At 36.8% G+C, this 20,712-nt stretch overlaps 1 protein-coding gene, 1 long non-coding RNA gene, 4 other non-coding genes and 1 pseudogene across 6 annotated transcripts; 6 read left to right on the forward strand and 1 right to left on the reverse strand.

The window, feature by feature from the left end:
* Nucleotides 1–30: 30 nt before the first annotated feature.
* LOC114536463 lies at nt 31–1,407 on the reverse strand. Its single transcript, XM_028557824.1, has one exon. The coding sequence runs from the start codon at nt 1,405–1,407 to the stop codon at nt 250–252; it is 1,158 nt and encodes a 385-aa protein (XP_028413625.1). The 3' UTR covers nt 31–249.
* Nucleotides 1,408–1,794: 387 nt separating this feature from the next.
* On the forward strand, nt 1,795–2,982 carry LOC114536462. The gene is made up of 3 exons (XR_003688447.1): nt 1,795–1,826; nt 2,430–2,598; nt 2,816–2,982. It is a non-coding gene; the product is annotated as an uncharacterized LOC114536462 (long non-coding RNA).
* Nucleotides 2,983–6,680: 3,698 nt separating this feature from the next.
* Trnav-uac lies at nt 6,681–6,753 on the forward strand. Its single transcript has one exon. It is a non-coding gene; the product is annotated as a tRNA-Val (tRNA).
* Nucleotides 6,754–8,993: 2,240 nt separating this feature from the next.
* Trnav-uac lies at nt 8,994–9,066 on the forward strand. The gene has a single exon. It is a non-coding gene; the product is annotated as a tRNA-Val (tRNA).
* Nucleotides 9,067–14,703: 5,637 nt separating this feature from the next.
* Trnav-cac lies at nt 14,704–14,776 on the forward strand. Its single transcript has one exon. It is a non-coding gene; the product is annotated as a tRNA-Val (tRNA).
* Nucleotides 14,777–14,941: 165 nt separating this feature from the next.
* On the forward strand, nt 14,942–15,014 carry Trnav-aac. The gene has a single exon. It is a non-coding gene; the product is annotated as a tRNA-Val (tRNA).
* A 4,049-nt stretch (nt 15,015–19,063) lies between these two features.
* On the forward strand, nt 19,064–20,700 carry LOC114536456 (annotated as a pseudogene).
* The last annotated feature ends 12 nt before the right edge of the window (nt 20,701–20,712 follow it).

A 20,712-nucleotide genomic window follows, 5' to 3' on the forward strand; every position in this document is an offset into this window, starting at 1 on the left:
AAATACACAAAAGTATTAAAATTGAATTTTAAATTTTTAATAACTTATTCTCCCGGAAATGACGCGCCAGGTCACGCGTTACAATATGCGACATTTTAGAACTGTCAAGTTTCAACTTTCAACTGTTTTCAACACGTCGTCTTGAATATCATCATATTATTTATCAAAGAAAATATTAGAGAAGAAATATTACAGTATTTATATAAATCACACCGTTATTTCACAACAAAGTCTCCGATGAACCAGCAGTTAAGAAGAATAATTGTTGTTTACGATCGAAACAGTGCAGCCATGGAAGCTGTACGACTGCGGTCCTCTCATCTCGATATTGGTTTCCTTTTGAATATTTTCGTTATTCAAACTCAAAGGCATCACTGTCAGAGTGGATGTTGTTGGAAGTGACACTTTGCTGGAAGTGGTTTCTAATGCTGCGACGATATTATGAGTGGATTGATCGGCGTCTCCAGATATAAAACGACTTAAAATATTTGACATATTTTCTTTTTGTTGGAATGATGCTCTTGCGTTGTACGCCTGGATTGAAGTATCCGATTTATGTCCAGTGACTGCCTTGATGTGTCTAGCCTCTACGTTGCTGTCTGAAAGTACCGTGACTGATGTTGCTCGAACACAGTGGTTTGTTAGATGTGGGATTATTCCAGCTGCTTTAGATATGGTTTTCATCATGTTGGCTAGACTGCATTCGCCAAGGGGACTATTGGAATACCAGATCTCGTCCTTGTCTGGCTGAAACTTGGTGGACATTTCTCGTGGACGTTGAAATAGGACCTGTTGCGTTGGATGTAAATGGCTCAAGAAGTTTTCAATGGTTTTCACTGGGCACCGTCGGGAATTGACCACTTCAAACATCTTCCCGTCTGATTCATCCGTGTTGTCGTTGAGGCCTCCTTGGTGATTTTTTGTTCCTAACAAGCGGTCGCGTCGAAATTCAAAATATCGTCGGCCTTGTGCTGTAGTGTGGAGAACAAGCATATCTTTCGTGAGCTTTCTCTGGTTTTCTCTCCCTCGTTTACCAAAGTAAAACGTAACGTAGAACCAAGCCGTTTGTAAAAGCTTCCGAGGGTTCTTGGAGTCATAGTCGGTAAGTTCGCCGCTTTCGTACAGCTTTTGTAGTTGCTCGCTTGTTATCGGATGCTTGTGGATAACCGGACCGACTTTGCCCTCTCGAGTGAGTTTCTTGCAGATAGCATTTAGTGTTTTATTAGCTTGTTCAAACACAGGGTCGCCGATAATGGACCAGGGTTTGTTTTGAGGCGGTTGTTTTAGATAGCGGTCGATGGCAGATCTTATTGCACGAAGGGTTGAAACTTTAAACTCACTCCCGTCTTGTTTTCTTGCAGCGGCATAGAATTTTTTCAGACAGAGAGAAAGCTCGACTTTTTCCATTTCTTCAATTTGTGTACAAAATTCTTGTTGGCTTGCAAACCATTCTGAAATTTATTTCGTATATTAAAGGGAAGAAAATATTTTAATTGTTGTTCGCGTAAAATGTTTTAAAATTCAGTTTAAATATAAAAATTCAATTAAGTATACGTTATTTTTATGTATTTTCTTACCCTTAAAAATTGCAATTCCGTATTTTGTTGCTTTTTTTGTTTTTTCTGGTACGGAATTGTCCAACAAGTCGTCCAAAAAATCTTCAGATACTTCGGCGAAACGCGAATTTTCCGCCATTGTTTTGAATTTTGCTACTAGTAGGCTATCACTAATAGCCTACTAGTAGCGTAGCCAATCAGAACGCAGGAAAAGTGATAGCCTATTAGTAAGTTTATACTAATAAAGAATGGTTTTAAAGAAATTGTCGGGTATGTTATTGTTTGTGTTGATCAGCTTGACTTGATCTTATATATACATTATATAAAATCACAGATAAATCACGGGCAATTTGTTCAATTTATATTGATTACTCTTAATCCTTTTTCATATAACAGTAATATGAAAATACGAGGGAATTTATATTGTTCCTTATGACTTATGTTATTTTTTACACATGAAATTATTGATGGGAAAGCCATGTCTTATCTGAGTCAGACCCAGGCTGACTCAAAATCATCACAGTCATCAATCACCAGGAATAACAATCAGTGGAATAAGATTTCTAAAATTTTGTTGTTTTCAATTAGCTGAAAATTAAGATTTGTTCACAATGAACTGACCAGAGTGCTGTTGTTGCAAAATAATGCTGCGAATAATGTATTAGTCATTCATTTGTTTTTTTACATTGACCTATTAGCTGCATGATCAGGTAATTGAACTTTACAAGAACTTTGGTCTTTCAAAGATAGACTTGTGTCCATTGCACATCATGGCCTATTGAAAGAATGCTAATAACATATTGACAAAATCTGTAAGAACTAGTATACAAATACATTGTATAATAGTAACACAATTATTTTTTTTGCTCTTAGTTGATGCCCACATCACCTGCTTGGGTTGAAGTGAACCAAGCTAAAAATGAATAAAAATGGACAAATATACTGTTGGCAGCCATTGAGTTAGAAACACACTAGGAATCATCAGTCTTCGGCTGGCAAGGGAAATAAAGACAAACAATTTGATCTAGCTAAATGATAAAAGGTATCTATATCCGTTTTCTATATTTATAATATGATTAATAGCAACTGGCATGATTTTTCCTTAGTCGTAGAAGCTTTATATACTAAAGTTGTGATAAAGCTGATAAAAATTTGTGTAGCTAGGAATAGTCTTGTATGATGAAATTAGTTTATAATAATTTTGAAAGTGAGATAACCTAAGTGCATTTGAATAAACTGATATATTTACTTTTTATTAGAATGTGTAAGGCAGAACAGCAAAGACAGTGAAAAGGAATGCTATGTGCAAACAGATGAAGGATGAAATCATGAAAAAATGCCATGCAAAGGAAAAATAATAATTGAACTTGATAAGTGTTCTTCTTTAAATGTTAGCCAAATTGTTTTTTTTAATTGTATACATAAATATGTGTATGTATTTAAAATGATTAACTTTTGTATTTAGATTTTTATTGTATAAAACCTCTTAAGTTTTAATCCAATAAATGTTCAATCCATAGATTGAAATTCACTCATGCAGCCATTTTATTATCTTCTAACTATTTCATATGTGAAACATTTCATTTTTGAAATCATTTCATATATGAAATATTCTTGGGTAAAAATCATATACATATATGAAATGATTTCACATGTGAAACTGTTTCACATGTGAAATTTTCATATATGAAGTGTTTCAATTCCACACAAGGTTTCATATATGAAATATTTCACATATGAAACAATTTCACATGTGAAATTTTCATATATGAAACAATTTCACATGTGAAATTTTCATATATGAAACAATTTCACATGTGAAATTTTCATATATGAAGTGTTTCAATTCCACATAAGGTTTCATATATGAAATATTTCATATGTGAAATCGTTATGTGAAATTTTTGTAAGGGAAGTAAACCAAATATTCTGCAATTTTTGGAACCATTTACTTGCGAAATGAAGTGGCTTGGGCCATTTGGAATGAAATGGTTACGGGCTGGTGTTGAAGTCTGCTCCTGGGTTTTCGCTTGCATTTGGAGCTTAAAGTATTTGTTGTTGTCGATAGTGTGTGTTTTGCTTTCGCAAGGTCTATTAGTGTGGTGCGGCCAACCTGGCTTAGAAGGGATAGTGAGTGTGGTCGACTTTGTAATAATTTTTTTGAAGTGCTAGAAATTGATTCAGTGTTACAAATAGTGAGGTTAAATGACATCAAAGACAAATTTATATTATTTTATCCGCAGAGTTTTGATGTAAATAACTTTATATGTAGATTACCAAATATATTTGATAGAGATTAATTGTAAATAAGAAGACAACTTATTCATTATAAGTTTGAAATACTTTTTCATGTCAACCACATTTTGTTCACATAGGTTTATACATTTTCACATGTAAGCTTTGTTTGATTGCATATAAACCACATGTGATCACATATGAACCACTTGTTTGTAGAGACATTTCTCATGTGAACCACATGTGTATCTTATATAACCACATCTGCATCACATGTGGTTCACATGTGGCCTTTATAGAACCTCATGTTTTCACATGTGAACCTCATGTGTATCCAATAAAACCACACGTGCATCACATGTGGTTCACATGTACCATCCATATAACCACATGTGAACCACATATAATAACATGTGATCACATTTGAAGCACATGTGATCACATGTGAAGCACATGTGAAACACATGTGGTTTGTATGTGTTTTTTTTCGTAAGAGTTAAACGGTCGGTTAGCTCCTTGTAAAACGACATACCAAGCTCGTACATGTCAAAATAACAATGCATTCTTACAGCAAACACTGAATAAGCAAAATATAGTTACCTACCACTTCAAAGATTACTAACTACGAGTCGTTCCTATTTCACCAACTGTTTCTGTGCTGTGATGATCTTTAAATCTTTTATTTTTGTTTTAATATTTGACTCCATGATTTCATTTTATATTTTTAACTAGAAATACATGCATGCAGCAACCCCTCGCTATTTCAAACCAAGTACACAATTTCCTGAGTTAACCTGACCTAAACTTATATTATGAAATGACACAAAACTCAAACCAGTCTTATTATATTTTACTGAGTATATTATAGCTAATGCTTCCATCATTCAATACAAAAATAATGATCATAAAGCTAGTATAAACATTGCCCGTTCAATTTTGCTGCATTATACCATGCCAGCAATTAAGTAACGGTTTAAAATCGAGGTTTCAAACGATTAAAACAGTACAAAATCTTCACAGACAAAGAAAAAACTTCAAATGTTATTTCATTTTGTATTTTGCAGTCAACGCCGGCGGATAAAAGTTTTATACTTTATAAATATAGTGTGTATTTTTTATACCAAAATTCAAATTATACTTTCAAAAACACTTTTTGAAATTAAAGCAAAGGTGTAATAGCCTTTCACAGGTTTAAGCGTTTTCAAAAAAAGCTGAAAATTTAACAAATAAACGGCATACAAAGCTGAAAAGTATACAAATACGGCTCATTCTTATTGCGAAACAAATACGAAATAAACAAAGTAAACACGTACCCTTTGTCTTTGAAAACATTTATAAGTTTGCAGATTATGAATTATTCTTCTTACACGGCTTTGTCTTGACCGTATCCACGTTCATCTTTGCTAACTGTCATGCTTCGTATATCTTGTTTCTTCTCGTTTTACTTTCTTTGCACAAAGTTTATGAAACGCTTTTACAAAAATGTTTACGAAGTGACAGTTAATATAAATTGCTGACGTTCTCATTGAAATACAAACTTTCTGTCTTAGCCAATCAGAACGTTCGTTGATTACCAGACGTTACTCGCGCATGCGCATAACTTACAAAACCACCCAACGTCGACCGTCCATGACAAAGAATTTGGGCAACTTTGGATTCGCCTATATTCTACCGGGTTCCGGGTGTAATTCCTAATCTCCGAGCGGAATTAGTACCCTCGCAGGCGCTCCGCGCCCGCTCGGGGAAAAATAGTTTGAAAAATGACGGTTAAAATGCTGACGCTATCATGCATGCTCTCTTTTTGTCTTAGCCAATCAGCAAGGCGTAGACGACTGTTCTTTCTTCATTCAAATTTCGCGCATGCGCACAACTACCATGACCATTGAACGTCCATGACATTTTGGCAACTTTGGATTCCGCTATGTTCTCCCGGGTCGCGGGTGTAATTGCTAATCTCCGGGCTGAATTAGTACCCTCGCACGCCGGCTCGGGGATTACTGTTTATTGCAGCTTGCTTTAAAAAACAGTGGAAACAACACAAGATTGCGAAAACACTATTTGTTGAACATTGATATAATATTTTAACAACAAGTCGCATTATAATTTTATATTACCTATACTTACATCTGTATCATTTTGGAATGAATGGACGACTTGCGCTTTAGACTAATTTCTTACCTCGGAGATAAAAAGGACATTTTCTGGTAGTGCTTACTAAAATAAGAAAAACTGCCAAGTTTGACAGCGAATTGTTGTAAAATACGGAAAATATAGCCATGCGAAGTTGTCGATTTTTGTATACTTTTGTATTACGACCGGAAGTTTGTAACTAAATTAGTTACACATTTCCGCACGTAATACAAAAGTATACAAAATTTGCCAACATCGCATGGCTATATTTTCCGTATTTTACAAAATTTCGCAGCCAAACTTGCCAGTTTTACTAATTTAAGTACGATCTTTCTAGCTGGGCTGATTTATTTTCCTCTAGTTACTTCGATTAAAAGTTAGTCTAAAGCGCAAGTCGTCCATTGTCCCACGATAGTCTCGCCAATTGTCTTACATGTCCCATATCATTACCCACCACACAATGAATTCATTATTAAAATAGACAGGGCAGTTGTTATTGAAATAAATCAAAATTTTAACCCGAATTTTAACTTTTACCAGATTAAACAGTTTGACCTTGTACAGAAACAGCTATGTGCGCTGTGTTTCTTCCATATATTTTATTTAGACCTGTAACCGTTATGGCTCACAGAAAACAATTTTTGATCTTAATTTCCGCAACATAGATAATTTTAAAGTTGTCTTTCTATAATTTGCAGCATTCCATATTTTGCCAATTCAAATTAACAGGCGAAAATATTCTCTTTTAGGCACGCGAAAGTTTTCGTAGTGTAGTGGTTATCACGTGCGCTTTACACGCGGAAGGTCCCCTGTCCAATCCTGGGCGGAAACATTTCGCTTTCTTTCCCTGTTTTAAAGACACAATTTTGCCATTCTTGTTCTGCTGAATGATATTTGGGTTTTCCGTAGTGTACCGGTTATCACTTGCACCTAACGCGGCGCAACATCCTAGTTCAATCCTGGGCGGAAACATTTCGCTCTGCTTCCCGCTTTTAAAGACACAATTTTGCCATTCTTGTTCTGCTGAATGTTCTTTGCGGTTTTCCGTAGCTGCCTCGTCCACAGGCTCTTCTTAATTTTTGGCTTATTTCATGTATATGTCAGTTTTACATCATTGAAGCGATTGGGGACGAGGCAGTTTCCGTAGTTTAGCGGTTATCATGCACGTGCGCCTAACACGCGCAAGGTCCCAAGTTCAATGTATGTATGTATGTATGTAAAACTTTATTTAAAGACACTAGCCTCGACAACAAGAAGTTGATTTCCACGGGGGGCGTCTACAAGATTAAAAATTACAAAAATGTAGGAAGATAAGGACTATGTACAAGTTGGTGTGATCCCAGATATTATGGTTAGAATATATTCGTTACGTTGGAGTTACGTTTCAACTGGCTTTTGAATGCATGAATAGAGTCAGCCAGTCTGGTGTTGATAGGGAGACTATTCCATAACTTAGCTCCACTATATTTAAAGCTCTTTTTTAAAAATTCTCTTTTGGGCTTAGGAAGAGCCAGATTTGTATGACTATTTCTAAGTTCATAGTTAGTTTGCATATGATTGCGTCTAATCCAGGTTTCTTTCAACGTGGGACCTACGTAGTTGTTCAAGACTTTGTACATTAGTATTGATTTTCTAGTACGTCGTCTTGTCTCTAAGTTGTCCCAATCAAGATATCGAAGAACATCAGCAGATCTAATGTCGTAACTCGCACCGGTTATGATTCGGGCTGCACGGTTTTGAAATTTTTGCAGTTTATCCCTTAAGTTTTGATCACAGACACCCCAAATAGGAGAACAATAATCAAAGTACAGCTGAATCAGAGCCGGATAAAATTGTTTGGTTGTTGGTGCGAATGGTTTAATACGTCTCAATGTACCCAAACCTGCACCAACTTTTTTGCAAATCACCTAAATATGTGGACTCAAGGTAGATGATCAGAGGTAATTGACTTAATACGATGTTTGGAGCCAACAAACATTATTTTAGTCTTAGTTGGATGGTGTTGTAGTTTATTTCTAGAAAGCCATTCACCAATTCTATTCAAATCATGATTAAGATTTTCGGTTAATTCAGACAAACTGTTAGAACTGCAACAAATTTGGGTATCATCAGCATATATATAGATAAGGAGTAGTTTTTTGAAGGCAATCGGGTAAATCATTGATGTAAAGTAAAAGTAACAGAGGTCCTAAGATAGATCCCTGCGGCACCCCAGAAACAGTCCTTTTTGACGATGACATTATATTATTGACAATGCAGACTTGTTCCCAAGCAGTTAAGTAAGAATCAAACCATCTCAACTCAGTGCCCGATATTCCAAATTGGTCTTTTAATTTATCATGAAATAAAATATTATGATCAAGTGAATCAAAGGCTTTACGAATATCAAGAAAAACGATGCTAATCAGTAGACCATTGTTTATTTTCGTATAGAGCATCGCACATCTGAGTCAGGGCAGTAAGAGTTGAGTGTTTAGGCCGGAAACCATGTTCATATTTTGAGAGGAGCGAATTGTCATTAAGAAATTTGTAGATTTGTACGAGCCGTCAATGCCCAGGGTGGATTGTACAAATACTTTCAGACTATCGTACGAGCCTTTCCAGACGAATTCCTCGTTTATTTTTACTAGATTTGATTGTTTAAAAGAAGTAGAAGTTATAAGCATACTTTGTTCTTGCTTATCTTGAGAGAAACTGAAGTGATCGTCAATAATAACGGAGCTTTCGAAGGCTTGACCGGTCGCCATATTGAATTCTCTATTACTCAATCCTGGGCGGAAACACATTGCTTTTCACGTACACCTTACACGCCAGAGAACCCAATTCAGAACTTAGCGGAAACAAACCACATGTGCGCTGCGTTTCTTTTTTCTTGCCATATAAATAAGATAACGAATGCGAAAATTGGCGAAACATCGGGTGTTTATTTAAACCTGTAACCGTTATGGACGATTTTTGATCTTAATTTCCGCAACGTAGAGAATTTTAAAGGTATCTTACTAAAATTTCAAGAATTCGATATTTTGCCAATTCAAATTAAGAGGGGAAATGTTCTTTTCCAGGCACGAGAAAGTTTTCGTAGTGTAGTGGTTATCACGTGCGCTTTACACGCCCAAGGTCCCCAGTTCAATCCTGGGCGGAAACAATTCGCTTTCTTTCCCTGTTTTAAAGACACAATTTTGCCATTCTTGTTCTGATGAATGATCTTTGGGAGTTCCCGTAGTGTGGCGGTAATCACGTGCGCCCACCGCGCGCAACGTCCCCAGTTCAATCCTGGGCGGAAACATTTCGCTTTGTTTCCCGCTTTTAAATACAAATTCTTGCTCTGCTGAATGTTCTTTGCACGCGTGTTTCCGTAGCTGCCTCGTCCACAGGCTCTTCTTAATTTTTTGCTCATTTCATGTATATATCAGTTTTACATCATTGAAGCGATTGGGGACGAGGAAGTTTCCGTAATGTATTATTATTATTATTATTATTAAAAATTTATTTATACACGGTAGAATCATCAGTAATGTTATATATATACAACAAACAATAAAGAGAAATATCTAAAAACTTTTAACCATACAAAAAACAAAGCACACAATAATAACACAAAATATTGTTTTACATGATTGCCGTGTGGAAATCAGATATTCAAAAGAATTTGTCAGGTTCGGATTTAAATTGTTGCAGAGAGGTAATTTTCCGAACATTTTCTGGAAGATTATTCCATAAACAAGCCCCGCTATAACTAAAACTACGTTTTAAGTAGTCAGTATGGGGCATCGGTAGATCAACTTGTCTAACCGAGTTTCTTAATGTATAACCTGTGCTCCGTGGAACAAACATATTTCGCATATAATCAGGAGCTAAGTTGTTTAAAGATTTAAACATTACAATAGCTTTTTGTTTCTTGCGACGAATATTAAGCATATCCCATTGCAACATGTCAAGAAGTTCACTAGACCTTATATCGTAACTGGCTCTCATAATTACTCTGGCTGCACGATTTTGCAGTTTTTGTAGTTTATCGCTAAGTTGATTGCTTAGACCATCCCAAACTGGAGAACAATATAATCAAAATATGGCAATATTAAAGCATTATAAATTAGCACAGCAGAGTGTAAAGGGACACAAGGTCTAATTCTTTTCAAAGCCCCGATCCCTGACGAAATTTTTTTACATAATTCATCAATATGATTGGACCAAGAAAGACGGTCATCGATGGTCAGGCCAAGGGAAACAGTGTGACCAACCCGCTGGACCGTCTGATCGCCAATTTGAATACAAATTGTACTGTGATTATCAGCAGATATTTTTTGCCTCGAGCCAATAACCATAAATTCGGTTTTAGCTATATTCAAACTAAGTTTATTTGCAATCAACCAAGTTTTGAGATTAGCAAGTTCTGAATTGACTAGGGGCTCAAGTTCAGGTAGGTACGTGCCGAAAGGCTAATATTAGTATCATCAGCAAATAAATTGGCAGAGGCTGATCGAAGACAATTTGGTAGATCATTTATGTAAATTAAAAATAGCAAAGGACCAATAATACTACCTTGGGGCACGCCACAATTAATTGCGCCAAGACTAGATAAACTGCCGTTGACATCACATTTTTGGGTTCGGCCACTGAGATATGAATTAAACCACCTTAGAGCATTCTGGTCTACACCATAGTTTACTAATTTACGCAGTAAAATATCATGGTCAATAGTGTCAAAGGCCTTCTTCAGGTCAATAAATATTACTCCATTGAGAAGACCTTTGTCTATATTCACCGACCATTTATTAGTGGCCTCAAGTAAAGCTGTTACTGTACTATGGGGCGAACGAAAGCCAGATTGGCAGCTACTTAATAAATTATTCTCGTTTAAATAGCCAAAAAGCTGATCATAAACCATTTTTTCAAAAACTTTTGAGACAATTGGTAATATTGAAATTGGTCGATAATTGCTCTGGTCAGATTTCCTGCCTTTTTTAAACACTGGTAACACCCGCGCGAGTTTCCATTCTGTTGGATACATTCCGGTAACAATCGATCGCTCAAATATATATGTTGGTAAGCGAGGGACCAACAACAAAAGCCGCAATTTTTAGGAGCCTAGCTGGAATTTTATCAAGACCCATAGCCTTTTTTTCATTAAGTTTACTTAACAGTAGACATACTGTTTGCTCAGAAGGGGCGTCAAGACTAAAAGATTTGGTGGTTGGTTCTAAATATATTTCCGGGTTAATGTTAGTTTGTGGAATTTCCCTAGCTAAGTCAGGACCAATATTGCTGAAATATTCATTAAAAGCTTCTGCTATATGCGTGGAAGATTTAATAGTACGATCACCAACTTCAATTTCGGAAATTTGGGACTTACTACACGTGCGGGAAGTCAGTTCATTAATAAGCTTCCACGTTTGACGAGGATAATTTTTATTATGTTCAAGGTTTGAGCTGAAGTACTGCTGTTTAGCATACTTAATAGCATTATTAGTCAGATTACGAGAGCGTTTATATTTTTCCCAAGATACCCCATCGTTAAAGTTGACTGCCTGTTTCTTAAGATAATTACGCACATGCATTTTTTTCAACAACTCATTGGTAATCCACGGTGCTTTTTTTCTACCAACACGTCTGCTTCTAATAGGTGCGTGTTTGTCTATGCTTTCCATTAGAAGTGATTTCCAGATATCCCACATGCAATTCGGATTATTTTGGGAGTTAACCTCACACCAGGGCTTTTCGTTCAACTCCCGAAGAAAATCATTCTTATTAAAGTTTTTAAACACCCGCGATTGGATGATACGTGCGGTTGTTTGCTGATAATGTGTTTTTCGAATAAAATAAACCAAAGAGTGATCACTAATTCCAAGATGCAAGACACCTGCATTGACTATTTTTTGAAGACAATTAGTGACACATAGGTCAATTAATGTTCGCGAACTGGGGGAACCTCTTGTTGGTTCATCAATCAACTGACTTAATCCATATATATTGAATAAATCAATCAAGGTTGAAGTATTATGCGCCTCAGGAGATAACATATCACAATTAATATCTCCGAGCAAATAATGCTCTTTATCCTCGCTATCTATCCTGCCTATAATTTTCTCAAAAGCATGGAACGCTTCACTTGGGGAGCTCGGAGGCCTATACCATGTGCTGACCAAAAACGCCTTCGATCTTGGCTTAGTAATTTCAATACATAGATATTCAAGGGTCGGAGCTTCTAAGTCGTGTCGGATGAAGTAATTAATGTTGGATCGTACATAGAGGCAAATTCCACCTGCATGCCTACCGTTCAGGTCACGATCCCTTCTCACGAGTTCAAAACCCGGTAGTTGAATTTCCCTATTCTCAATATGAGAGTCTAATTTGGTTTCATTGATTGCTAAAATGTCGATTTTAGAAGTACTCAAAAATAATTTGAGCTCATCAATATGCAGTAACAAGCTATTAATGTTTAATGATGCCATAACCAAGCCCCGATTTGTTATATTAAAATTCAAATTCGAAGCTTGAGACATAGGAGTTGTTCCACCGGGCACAAATGTATCTGATTTCCCCGCGGCAATATCCTAATCTTTTCTAATATAATTTACAAAATTAAGAGCTAAAAGAGCTGTTCCACGTTTATTCAAATGGAGACGACTACGATTCAGATGCTCACTGGCTAATATATTACTATTATTGATAAATCCCCATTTGTTTTGTTTGCTCATTTGATCCAAATATTTATTAACGTCTCTAATTTTACTAGCAGATTTCAAGTCGTCAGACCTGTCAACTATACCAGATATAGCGATTTTAGAAGCAGAATGACGACTAATTGTTGAGGCTAATTCAATTATTTCATCGGCACATTTCCTAGCTGACTTATTTTCGCATTGATTATTGGTCCCAACATGGATAATTATCTCTGCTGGATTTTTTCTCATTATCGGCTTGGCATGATCTTTCATGTCTAATGTAGTACAGCCTGGAAAAGAACGTACCTGAACCTTTGCCTTACTTGATAGTCGGTGTCCGTCTATATTCTTGACAATGGAGTCGCCGATGATATAAATTTCTTTCTTCGTGTTAGTCATACTTGTCGCTGGGTCTGTGTCTGTTTGCGTGGCCATTTCCAAACTCGTCTCCCCAACATTAGCTGAATTACCGGTGGCCTGGCCATGCGATCGGTTCTTTCCTGATTTGATCCTATGCCGTTTATGCTTCCGAATCGTTTGAGTCGATCGATTTAGAATAGAGCCACGAGCGTCGGACTTATCTGGCGAAACTTCGACAACAGAATTGTCTTCCTCAAGAGCAGGACTCTCACGGGCATTGAAGGTCCCAGATGCAATGCATTTTAGTCTCTGATTGTTGCGGTACTCTTCTATCTGATCATCGAAGGAAGCGGGGACAGTGACACTGCTTTGATCGCTAGGATTTACTTCGGATTGATATTCACTCGGCTCATTAGCGAGGGGCTCAAAATAATTGAAAATAGGCGTATTACTTGATTCGTTTGCGGTTTCCCTTGGACATGTTTGACGAGGCTGGTCCCATGAAGTTTGACTATATTCTAGGAGTTCTTTAATGCTTTCATTTTGATTCTTTAACAAATTAATTTCAGCTTTCAAGTGTTCAATATCAGAACAAGGCAGGTTGGCCTTAACAATGTCTTCGAGTTTATGCACCACTGCCCAAAGCATTGCAATTTCAAGCTTTGCTTCAGCCATCTCGACTCTAGTAGCTTTACAATCTGAACAGTTAATGCCGTTACAAGCTGTGTTATCGCCATCATGAGAGGAAATATTAGCACTAGAGGGACATAGTTGATCCTGAATCAACGATAATAGTTCACTTGCTCTCGAACCTTTGAAATAAATTGACTTAGTTTTAGAATACCAAGTGACGAGAAGCTGCTCGCTCGTAAACTTCCAAGTACCACCACCGGGCGATTTCCAAAAGGCTTGTTCTAAAGCCTCCTTATCAACAACTGTGCTAACGAATGCTTTTAATTCGTCCAGATTCCCTGTCCAGGATAGTTTGTCTTTCAAGAAGACGAACTTATTCGTAGGAATCGCTAACACTTTATCCATATTTAAAGTAAATTTAAATCAATCGGAACGGAGCTATATTGTAGCGGTTATCACGTGCGCCTAACACGCGCAAGGTCCCCAGTTTAATCCTGGGCGGAAACACACTGATTCTACTTTTCTTATTTTGAACACTGGATAATCGTTTGTGGTCAAATGTTATCGCGCAGCAGATTTCAAACTTAAAGATGGCTTATGAAATATTTTTCTTAAAAAAATAATTAATGAATATACCGGATTACACCAGCTCCTTCCTTTGAAAACTTCAAAGATGTTACGCAATTCATGTAGTGTAGCGGTAATCACGTGCACCTTACACGCCAGAGAACCCAATTCAGATTTTAGCGGAAACAAACCACATGTGCGCTGTGTTTCTTTTTTCTTGCCATATAAATGAGATAACGAATGCGAAAATTGGCGAAACACCGGGTCTTCCAATAGCATATACAAATTTGTTTGCTTTGAAGTGCCGATATTTTTTAATTAGACCTTGGAATGCGAGAGCTTTTTAGAGACGCAAGATAAAAAGTTTGACCATGTACAGAAACAACTATGTGCGCTGTGTTTTCTTCGATATATTCTATTTAAACCTGTAATCGTTATGACTCGTAGAAATTTCTGAAACGAAAAGAATTTTAAAGTTATCTTACTAAAATTTGCAGCATTCTATATTTTGCCAACTGAAATTCAGAGGGATAATATTCTTTTTCAACCACGGGAAAGTTTTCGTAGTGTAGTGGTTATCACATGCGCTTCACACGTGCAAGGTCCCCAGTTCAAACCTGGGCGGAAACATTTCTCTTTCTTTCCCTGTTTTAAAGACACAATTTTTCCATTCTTGTTCTGCTTAATGATCTTTGCGTGTTTCCGTAGCTGCCTCGTCCACAGGCTCTTCTTAATTTTTGGCTTATCTCATGTATATATCAGTTTTACATAATTGAAGCGACTGGGGACAAGGCAGTTTTCGTAGTGTAGCGGTTATCACGTGCGCCTAACACGCGCAAGGTCCCCAGTTCAATCCTGGGCGGAAACACATTGCTTCTACATTTCTATTTTGAACACTGGATAATCGTTTGTGGTCAAATGTTATCGCACAGCAGATTTCAAACTTGAAGATTGCTTACGAAAATAGTTTTCCTTAATAAACAATTAGGAAATATACCGGATCACGCCAGCTTCTTCCTTTGAGCACTTCAAAGATGCTACGCAATTCATGTATTGTAGCGGTAATCACGTGCACCTTAGTCGATAATAATATCATAGGCAATGTCATCGGTCATGCACCGTCTCAGTTTGGTTGAGTTTCAGCTAGCTACTGGATACATATTTTATGTTAAACTAAACACAAGAGATTCCACTGTACACTTTTGCTTATACTCTTTGATGCGCAGACGATTAAATTAATTAGCGCAAGGATCAAGTTGTTTACAGATGATATAACCAGACATTAATACAGAATATCGCATAGGCAAAGTTCGTTTGTATGCGAACCAGCGTAGTAACGTGTGCTTGCATGCTGTCAAAACTTATTTGGTATAAATACTACATTAAATATCCAAACCATTTATACACGTGAAATCCACATTTCAATTTCAGCAATGCATTGCGCGGTACTAAAATATTTAAAATATAAGCTTGGATATTTACCTAGTGCACACAATATGTTCCGTGCAGCAACACCAGTAGCCTCTAGCTGCAGTCAAGCTTGTCGCGGAATGTCGCCTATACACAGTAATGTCAGTAACAACTAAGGGCATCATTATACCTTTAGAATATTTTAAAATTTGATAATAATCTATTTTATCGACTGCATGCACCATCGCCATATTTTTTTCTTAAAGCTAAAGCTGCAATGTCGCTATTTCTGCCGCCATATTTTTTCATATAAGTGACATATTTTGTGACCATATACGATCACATATGCATGTGTTATGACTTATGAGCCAGTATATCGCTAATTAATACTTGTGATATTAAATTAACTAACTAAATTCTTGGTGGTCACTATATTCATCAGGAAATATTTTTTCCCCCCCATATATTCGACCATCTTTTTTCCCCCCCATATATTCGACATAGTTATATAACTGCGTAAAAATACCTATAAGCTACCTGCATGAGCCTAACAATAGTGACCTAAAGAAATAGAACACGTAAATTAATAGGATAATTTTCGAAATCTTCATTTCAAACGATCGCGGCAATCCGCAATCCCGAAGGTCCGAAAATCCGCCCTGCAAAGCAACTTAATACCCAACCCCTGGCAGCAAGAAAAGAGTGCACAGTATGTTCACTAAAGCATATAGCAATAGCAGACGGCCCATATAGAAACCGGGTTTTTAAATCACAAAGAGTGCAAATAATTTTCTGCAAAGCATATAGCAATGCTGGCGCCCATATAGGAACGACGATACCAAATGCATGCACAGGGGAGTTTATACTCACTATTTTAAGAAACATCGATCCTCAACATCTTCGAGACATCTACTTGTGACACAATTTGTGCCCTCTGCTTACAGTAAAATTAACTAATCAAGATTTCCCCAGACAGATAATTAAGACATGCATGAAAGCATCATGATCAATCCATTTTTGGCGAAATCTTTAGTTATATCATATAATTATATATATTTCGAGGTAGCATCTACCCACATTTTTTTTGAAAAATGTAAACAATTGTTGTTTCAATGTGAGTAAATGCATCCTACTAAATTGTAACCACTAAGCTAACAACTACTCTAACCTCAGCCAAGCCATTTTGAAGGTCTAGCAACCTTTCATGTCATGTTTATTCGGAATGATTGGATGATCGTGGCCCAACTCGATTCCACCGGCCAAGTCAATTAAGTAATTTAAGGGGTTATATTGCAGTGTGCATTTATATCCGACTCCATTTTACTCGCGTTAGCATATATACATAAAATGCAATTGAGAACGTCTTGTTATATACAATTGCATGATCATCTATATGAAATCTTACTTCGAATGCGTGTCATATTTCGATAAAATTATATGCATGGATCAATAGAGAGCTACAGTTTAGCCAAGCAAACATACTCAAGGAAAAAAACCACTTTAAATCGAGCCGACCGTCATACGAATTCTGTTGATGATTTCATCGATAAGCCGGATTTCAATGCTGGGAGGAAATAATTGCAAGCGCGCCTAATAAAGTATGCCCAGCCATGAATAGGGCTAAATTGCAGAATACCCCTCCACTAGTCATGGAAATAATGTAGCCACTATTTCACTGGATACGCGGATCACTGAACTGTATAACATGGAAGGCTAACTTAAAGGAATTACGCAATCCAAAAGTGAAGCCAAAAATGGCGGTCATGAAGCCTTCTTGGGCGTCATTCTCAGTTTCCCAAACGCGCGGTCAATCGTAAAATTAGCATAGCCGGACGAAATCGTCGGGCTGACACGTTACTGTCTGAGAATAATGATCAACTACAAACTGTATCTGAACAAAATAGTACGGGAAAAAATGACAGACAATTGCTTTAGTTAAACCATGATAGGGTCATGATAAAACGGCGAAATGTTGATTATATTTGTCAGTTACGATAACAACAACAGTCGCCATTTTTCTTTCTTCCCAAGAAAAATTCGCGCGCTTTTATTGTAAACTGATTTAAAGCCCCCAAAACAAAACAAATTTAAAGCCCCCGGCCCCAAACAAAATTAAACATAGGCGCATACATTAGGTAGACCAATGAAATTCTTTAGGGATGCTTTTCAACTATAAATTCTATAAAGCTCGCGTTTTATACAATACTTTCATAATTTATTTTACAGTAAAATTATATTTACCTGTGAAAAAATACAGGCCTATTTTCCTTTTTTCGGTCGTTGCTTTTACAGCGGGGTACCACGCAATAACGTGGCATTTTTATCAACTTGCAGTTGTTTCACATTTTGAATTTCCTATCAGCTTTTTACACTAACGCCTAATATATTTTTGCTTGGGAACAGTACGTAGAAAAGATTGAAGAAAGTAGCAGGCCTTTGCATTTTAAATTTCCCGCGCCTTAGTTGACCGCGCGAAAAAAACGCGTTTGGGAGACTGAGAATGACGCCCAAGAAAGCTTTATAAGCCGCCATTTTTGGCTTCACTTATAGATACTGGAGGTAACCTTCCATGTTATACAGTTCAGTGACGCGGATACGCAGTCGAAAATTGTAAAGCAATGAATAAGTCAGCGGTAATTCGGTGTTTTATGATAGGTACTTCATCCTTCTACAAATATATAAGAACTAAAACATTTACGACATAAGTTTATGCAAATGTAGCAGAATACCCCAAAATTTTTTAGGGGACATAGATGACGTAATATAAATGTAGGTATTACTTTAAGTGGATACGCGGATACGTTGGATACGCAGTCGGTTAATATTTTAAAGTTCACAGACCTTAAATCAAAGACGCTTGGTCGAGCATGCCGATTCCCGAGTAAAACTTAGACAATGTCAACAGATAAACAAACTCTGAATGATCATATATAAATTGGGAATAAACGTCTTTACTTGTTACAAACGCAAATTACTCATTTAAATGTTTCGTCTATTGATGTTAAAGTTTCATGCAGTTCAGCTGCACGACTGCATTGACGGCTACCACCTCGTCTTCCACTGCGTTGTTCGCTGATGACACCAAGTATGGTGGCCGAGGGCTGCCACATAATATTTTCTTAATTTTTATGTACTTAAAATTAAAAATAAAAACAATGTTAAATTTGAAATTGAATGCAAAGTCAATCAGAGTTTTAAATACATTACAAATTGCGTAGAGTTAAAACGCAAAACAAAAACAGATTGAAAATAAAGTACAACTTAAATTGAAAATAAAAAGCAATGTACAATGAAAACTCAAACAGAAGTAAAAGTAAATATCTCTGTGGCCGAGCGCTGCCAATACCATAATACCATGCGCGCACGAGTGATTCGCGGGCGTGCATGATTATATGCATAGTTATTTACAGTCCATTCCGTAAATACCCACACACGTGCGAGGAAAATATTGCTATTGTCAAAATGTCTAATTGGAGGCAGTTCAAGTTACAACAAAAGCAAAAAAGAATGGCTAAAGTGAAGAAAGGTAAAGGAGAGTCGAATGAGGTCGCGGACGAAATTGTAGTTCAGAGAATGAGCTCGGAAGTGTCTGGTAAACAGCAGAAATATTCCCGAATCGGCCCCCAAGAATTTGTGCCGTTTGATTATGAGGAATTAACGTTCGAAAACATTGTTCAATCTTGCCAAAAGCATTTTGCGGGACAAATTGAGAAAGGCACAGTCTGTGACATCCTGGCAGGCGAACGTGGCCCATCGTGTAAAACTATGAGCCAAATACCGAACAAAAAGGTATTTTACGTGCGATTCATTAAACTCGAAACGCCAAGCGAAGTCAGCGCAATTTTCGATGATGAAGTCGAAGATCTAGCTCTCGAAGATCAGGTTTGTTCATTAATAATGCAATAATCATATAATAGTCTTTTGTGTGTGTTCTCCTCTGTATACATTTTCTCTATAGACTATAGTGGGTTGAAGATTCCCGTTAGAAGTCCAGGTTGATTTATTACAAACAAAAAACTATTAAATATGCAGGATTAATTTGTGTGCGAAACACACAAAAAAGGTCAAGCAGCTAGTTATCGTTATACCCAATTTATGTAGCTCTAGTATACTATCTGCTTTTGTGTGTAAAGTGTATTATGGAATTTTCCATCGCCCTATGTCACAATTCAGCGAACAAGATGCCACACCCTTTATAAAAACCAATTTATTCAAGTGGAATGAATTCTGAGAACATTCTTTCTTTATACTTTTAATTATAGCCACAGAAAAAAATCAGGCGAACAGGCAGAACGGCTATGTCTCATCCTAGCCCTCAGAAGAATACAAATACATCAAAACAAAGCAACAAAAGCAAATTCTACCCCAAAAGTTTATCGCTAAAAGACATGCTGCATCTAGGAAAAGCCTTTCCAAAGAAAGAATCCACTATTATTTCTATATTTCAATTTAATTTTAAACACATGCTTTGGTCAACAGTGCCTATAAAAGCAGAATTCATGATTGAAGAGTCACCGTTTGCTGCTGGTGGTTTCCGAAAAGCATTTAAAGCCACCAGTATAACACCAGGCTTTGAAGAAACTACATGGGTAGTGAAGAAGTATTTGCCAAGTGCTGTTGACACAATTACACAAACAAAAGAGACCGAACAAACACACACACAGAAGTCAGTGCAAATGCACTATTTGGCAAAAAATTTTGCTTCACAATTACAGCAAAAAGTTGCCAAGGATGGAATTAAAGATTTTGGGCAAATCTTTGAATACAAAAAAGTCTTTATGGGCAAAACGGATGAAGGGAAATATGTTACAATTGAAGAGTACATAGACGGGGAATTTGTAAAATACATTAATAATGACGGATATATTTGTGAGGATGGAGATATTTGCAACAAGGCACAAGCATTTGCTCACTTCACATATGAAAAATCCGAGGGCAAATAGATTGTTTTAGATGTCCAGGGTGCTGGGCATACCCTCTACGACCCCGAAATTGCCACCCTGGAGCTGGTGGGTGATGATGGTAACTATATGTTTTGTACTGGTAATTTGGCTGAAGGAGCAATTATTGGCTTTTTTAACAATCATTATTGCAATAAATATTGTGAACTCTTAGGTCTTAAATTAAGGCCAAAGGCTAAATGATTACATCCTAGG

This window comes from Dendronephthya gigantea, unplaced genomic scaffold (genome assembly GCF_004324835.1).
Source record: "Dendronephthya gigantea isolate DGI-Jeju-01 unplaced genomic scaffold, DenGig_1.0 000136F, whole genome shotgun sequence".
In the NCBI taxonomy this organism is placed as follows: domain Eukaryota; kingdom Metazoa; phylum Cnidaria; class Anthozoa; order Malacalcyonacea; family Nephtheidae; genus Dendronephthya; species Dendronephthya gigantea.